Here is a 6,000-nt window from a genome sequence, read left to right on the forward strand (position 1 = left end):
CACACGTGGCCTCTGCTATTCTGTGAGTGTCACCCATGGCCTCTCAGCTGTGTCTGTCATTATTCCGGATAGGATCCTGCTTCCCCTCTGAAAACTCCATTTTGTGAGTTTGCACCACTGGATGGTAAAAGAGTACCAGAAATCATACCCTTAAGACATTCTTTATGAACCATTTCTTCTAAAAAAAATAAAGTGAGCTGTCCCACTCTTTTATACTGTGCATTTAACCAAACTTCCAGCCCTGGTCTTAACAGAATATGTCTTGTAATGAATGGAATGCATGGGCCAAACCCAAAGTTAAATGACTGCAGGTCAGACAAAGCTGAAGCTTCCGCCAACAGATCTGGTGACATTGCTGTCAAAACTGTCACTTACATCACTTCTCTGGCTATTATGAACGTAGACACCTTAACATTTTAGTATAATAACCTACAGGGTTGAGAAAAAGCTTGTCAAGTAGCTATACTCATATATTTTAAAGCATAGAGTTGTCTTATTGTCATGTCACTGATTAAAATATACTTTAGGGGTTTTTCAAGACTCTTCTTAGTTCCGCTTGACTATAAATTTTCAGATGGGGAGAGATAAAAAAACTTCAGAATCATCATGTTCTACACACTTAAAGCCATCAAACACGGCAATGCCCTTCATAATTTAAGCTGGTTATGCATTAGTGCAAATCATCTTATACCTTTTATTTAAAAATGTATAAGCAACATGGCATTAAATTTGTGGTCAGGAAATTATGTCAGTAAGTATTAAAACATTTATACAAGGCCCTTTATTTAAAATAAATAAGAAACCTGTTTTAGTGGTTATAAACTTTTCAAAAATAAAGGATGGCAGATGGCTATGGAATCACTTCTTCACTGAGTTTATGGACCTCAGCTGTCTTGCTGGGAATATTAATTTCTTCCTGCGATTCATTTCTGTCAAGCATAATGAAATTCTCATCCTTCAAACAGAGCAGAAAGAGAAACTTAAAATTGTGTTTCATGTATCATCACCAATAGGTTCGAAATTAAATAAGAATAAAAGAAGAGGAACATGCATTCTACAGTGTTAAGGTGTTCCCTTAAAAAGAGTTACCGGGAGCTCTCAGCAGTTTTGTGTGTGAGGGAAATTCTCAAACCTACTCAGTTGTTAACTCCTAGATGTTTACATCAATTTTCTCTGGGCCTCCTTAATTACTGTTTGAACCCTTTGGATAGATCTCTACCAGTGACTTGGGAGCAAACTTTATGGTAAAATCTATAGTTTCTTTGAAGGTGTTAAGAACATTCAAAGCTCATCTACGAGGTTGAATCAAAGAGAAAGTTTAGGAGTGTTGTAATTAGTGGATACTCCCAAGTTTAACTTTGGCAGATGGTTCACATGCTTTATTAATGGGCTAAATGATCTTTCACGTATTTGTTTTTTGTGTATATAGGGGCTCTTTAGGTTGCCCAAGGGGAAATAAATGTCAGGTAGAATTCCTTACTGCTTCAAGTGAAACCAAATTTTATTAGAGACGGGAGAAGAGACTAATAAGGAGATTAATGTCTCTGAACTTGCATATGCTCATTTTAATTACCTGAGTTTTCTGACATAGGATTCAAACCTGTCACCATGCAATGTCATTGCCTATCCAGTCTCATTGACTTGCCAAAAAAAACTATACACGCTGTAAGAAAACAATTCTTACAAACTGCAGACTAATGACTGGGAAGTAATAAAGAGCAGAGGTGTCAACAATACCTTTTCAATTCCAAACACTGACACATAATCATGGGCAAGAAATGATAATCCTTAAGTCATAATCTTTTACTAGATAGCCTTCCCTGTTAGCCCAATAAGGGATAGGTTCAAAATATGACATACATTGTACCTATCATAAAACAGGAAGGGAGAGCTAAACTAGCTTCAACATACTCTGAGATACTTTGCATGGGCAGTGGAGCAAGATCACCTAAAATTTCCATGGGAAACTGCCAGACCATGCACCATAATTAAGAACAACACTGACACTGAGTGGAATTTTCATCACACAAGGCAGTGTTACAAGGATACCAGCTGAGAGTCTTGGTGAGATTCTGACGAGGAGAATTTGTGTGTTTTAGCACTAGCCATTTCCTTCATGCAATCCACTACTTACTGTTGACTTTATTGATGTTGCCTTGGATTTCTGCTTGGGTCAGCAGTTCTTCATAGGCATCTCTTTCTTCTTCTGAAATACAGTTATTCTACAAAACAAAGTCTTCACTGATTCCTGAGGTTAAATAAAATATGTCCAAAGCTCGGTATTCAAAAGCAAAATGCAAAGAGTGAGAAAAACCGTTTACTTATATTCATTTGAATTCAATATAAGCATTGAAGAGTGCTCGCTCTGTGCAGGGAACTAGGGTTAGATAGGCCTGGCAAAGACAAACAGCAGCCCCAGTGACTCTCTGAAAGGGCCTGTCTAACGTGGCAAACACCATGTTGGACCACTTGACCATACTGCCATTTTTTGGTAGACTGAAGTCAGTGGAATGTTGGCAATTTCATTTGATTCAGTCTAATAAAACTGACACCATAAATAACAGCTATACATAGAAGAGAATACATTTTAGAGGAGAAGTACATAGTTAGTTGGAAAACAACACTTGAAAAAGAGAAAACAATTGAGGAGGGCTTGGAGGAATAGAGCGATGTTAAGGGCAGAGCAGGGAGCAGGATGTAGACCACAGGATTTGGTCACAAAGGTGAGACAGCTTGGCACACTGGGCTACAGCATAGAGCGTGTGTTCGGGGTTAGCCAGAATGATGGGGAGGTTGGGTGGGCATTCTGGAGGCTTCTTAAAGCCAAGCGAAGAGCCTATACTTAACTCGGTAGGCAGTAGGGAACCCAGGGAGCTTTGTGGGGGCTGACATCTGATCTGTAGCTAAAGATTAAATAATTTTGCAATCTCTAGCTCTGACAGGGATTGGCTTGCAGGATGGGAGGAAGCACGGCCACCTGTAAGGAAGCTGTGCAAGAACACTGAGGCACGGTTGGGAGGCAGGGCTGGGGCCAGAGTGGTGAGACTAGAAGGTGTGGGACAGATGTAAGCCTGGCAAGAAGAGGCAATAGAATGCAGTGATAGATAGAATACAGGAGTGGTGGGGGGGGCGTGGGCAGAGTTCTAAAACATCGTAGCAGTCATTCCAGAGGCAGGTCAGCGAGAGGCACGTGTGTGAGAAGGGCAGGGTAGAGATGAACACTCTTCCTAGGTGATGAGGAGCAAGGTGCATGGGACAGAGAGATGAAGTCATCTGGAGGAGCATTCGAGGGGCCTGGTATCAAGCTGACAGCTGATTTCCTCAGCAAGTGGATGAGCTTGTCTGAGGAGGAACAGAGACCGAAGTGACTGCAGGTCAGGCCTTACAAAATCCCCGTAGGCAGAGGCAGGAGGGAGAGGAGACACTGAGAGATGCAGAGGAGAACCTTGGCAGCCGAGCAGCCAACACGGAGGCAGGCGGGCAGGGTGGGCAAGTGTGCCACATGCAGGCAGAAGCCACCAGGTCAGAGAAGGCAGTAAGATCAAGTGGGAAGTTTTGCTAACGGAGCTGAGGCTGACATGGCAGGAGCTTAAGGAGGAGAAAGCTGGCCAGGAAGTGGAAGCTCTGTACGTCAACAAAGTCCTCAGTAACGCTAGAGGGAAGGCACAAGTATCAAGTCAGGGTCAGGCTGCCTTGCAGAGATGGAAAGGCAAAATGTGAGAGTGAATTCAAAACACCAGCTCTCAGCTTCACCACACCAAATCATGAACCTCTATCAATAAATCTACAGGTGACCCAGCTAATACAAGGTCTGCAGGTGATGCCGAACAAGGCAAGATCTTGAGCCATTACTTCCACACTTCCCGGGTAAGTAATAAGTCTACGACATGACGTTCAATCCTTGTAGCCTGGAAGAATCAGCAGAAAAGGAAGCCTCCTTTCTTTCCGTAGTGCAGGGTCTGCTTTGCCCTTCACATTCCAGGCAAACCAACTGCTTACAGCTGTACAGACCACTGTAGAGACCACTGCCAGGTGATCGAAAATGATCGCTTGTAACCTCAAGGCTTTTTCAAACTAGCCACTCAGAGCCGTGTTACTGAGAATCTAATTACATACCTTCAGTCTTGCATTTTCCTCTTTCCTTTTCTTGGCTTCCCAGAGTTCCTTCTGGTATTCCTGTGCGAGGCCGTCATCTACTAAAGTTAAAACTGCATTTGGGTTTCTTAACGTTTTAATGGTTTGTTCCGCTATTCCTTTTTCAATAGCTTCATTAATGGCTATAACTGCAGCATGCACTGGGAAGAGGGAAAAAAAGGATTTTCATGAGCCAAAGACAACATGGACAGTTGCAGGGACACTGCATGAATGTAAGCAGTTTTACTTTCTTCTCTGGCTTCGAGTTAAAAAGGCCAAATAAGACACCCTAGACACTTCACAGAGCACCCCTCTGACAACCTCTCCACTTGCCCATCTTGCTCGGGTCCTGTCTCAGCATCCACCATGTCATCCCTATGAATTTATGAATGGCTAAAATGAACCAAGCCCTATGTCAACCCCCGAGGGCTGAAGGGGTATGTGGACATTGTTAAAGTACCAGTTTGTTTCCAAATGATACTGGCAATGTAACCTGCAACACTTAAGGATAATATAGCAATATACTCTACCACTAAAATCTGATGACACACAAACAGCAAAGAAATATTTTGAATAAAGGTATTTCTGAAAACTCTTATTCACATTGCACATGTAGATGTTTAAAGTCTAATAAATCAAATTACATGGTTATATTCTCATATGCTCAACTTAACCATCTACAATACATACAATAAAAACTTCAAAAGGGGGCTGAAAGTATCTTCTAAATATTCCTTCTTATAACCAAAATCAAGAAATAAGGTATAGGTAAGTCTCATGTCAATAGTAAGCTCTGATTTTAAATAGACTCACAAGCAGCTTCATCCACTGACAGTTCATTAGCCAGAATCCCACCTATTTTGCTGAAAGATGGCATTTGTATTCCATATTTCTCAAGTTCCTTTCTCATATTACTAATTTCTTCCTCTGAAAAAGAACAACAACAAATAATATCAAAGAAAGACACAGAGATGGAAACAGGAATGAATATATTTACATCAAGAAATGTCATCATCCCACGGTCTCTCTCCCAGAAATCCGAGGCTTATTTTTCTGAATAAAGAATATTAAAGGGGTCATCTGGGTGGCTTAGTCGGTTAAGTGACCGAGTCTTGATTTTGGCTCAGATCGTGAGATCAAGCCCTGCACTGGGCTCCACGCTAGGCGTGGAGCCTGCTTAAGATTCTTTTTCTCCTTCTCCCTCTGCCCCTCCCCAACGAGTGTGCACTCTCTCTAAAAAACAAAAAACAAAAAACAAAAAAGAATATTAAAAATGCCATTATTTAAAAAAAAAGGGAAAAAAGTGTCTTCATCCAGAAGGTGGGGCATTTCTAAACAAGAACCTTAGGAAGAAGTCAGCCTATTTCTCATTTCACAAATGTGGTGAAAGGAAAAGTGGTCGAATACAAACAAGATAATAAAGTTTTCTCCTCTGATCAATATAGAGGAAAAACAGGAATCGATGCTATCAAAAGGACAAGTATTGATACATTTCTTAGTAAAATGACAATGTAAAAATAAAGAGTAATACCTGTGAAGTCTACTTTTCCCAACAAATCCTGGATCTGGGGTGCTATTCCTAGTTTGAACAGGTATAAACTGAAAGACAGAACATAAAATTATCAGTTCAGAAGTTTTATCATCATAAATCTTAGCATTAAAAATTACTTAAGTCCTAAGGGCTTTTTTAGTTGAGAAAGACCTAAGAGATTATCTCATCTAATCCATTCATTTCTTAGGTGGAGAAACTGAGTCCTGAGGTAACAGTCCCTGATGGACGGGGACTACAATCATAGGCTAAGTCCCAAAGACCAATCTTCTTCAGTACATGGCATTTCCATAGGGTCAACTAATTCTCTACTACCC

The 6,000-nt window shown here is 40.9% G+C and overlaps 1 protein-coding gene across 1 annotated transcript in view; it reads right to left on the bottom strand.

The window, feature by feature from the left end:
- The window catches only part of IQGAP2 (IQ motif containing GTPase activating protein 2), a 262,286-nt gene that overhangs the window by 98,815 nt on the left and 157,471 nt on the right, over positions 1-6,000 (bottom strand). Inside the window, exons 6-9 of the mRNA XM_081825591.1 lie at positions 5,666-5,733; positions 4,948-5,061; positions 4,117-4,295; positions 2,135-2,222 (exon numbers count right to left, since the gene is read on the bottom strand). Coding sequence (XP_081681717.1) covers positions 2,135-2,222; positions 4,117-4,295; positions 4,948-5,061; positions 5,666-5,733 — 449 coding nt within the window. The remainder of the gene's footprint in view (positions 1-2,134; positions 2,223-4,116; positions 4,296-4,947; positions 5,062-5,665; positions 5,734-6,000) is intronic.

This window comes from Leptonychotes weddellii, chromosome 7 (assembly GCF_054177405.1).
Source record: "Leptonychotes weddellii isolate Sample4059 chromosome 7, ASM5417740v2, whole genome shotgun sequence".
Classification (NCBI taxonomy): Eukaryota; Metazoa; Chordata; class Mammalia; order Carnivora; family Phocidae; genus Leptonychotes; species Leptonychotes weddellii.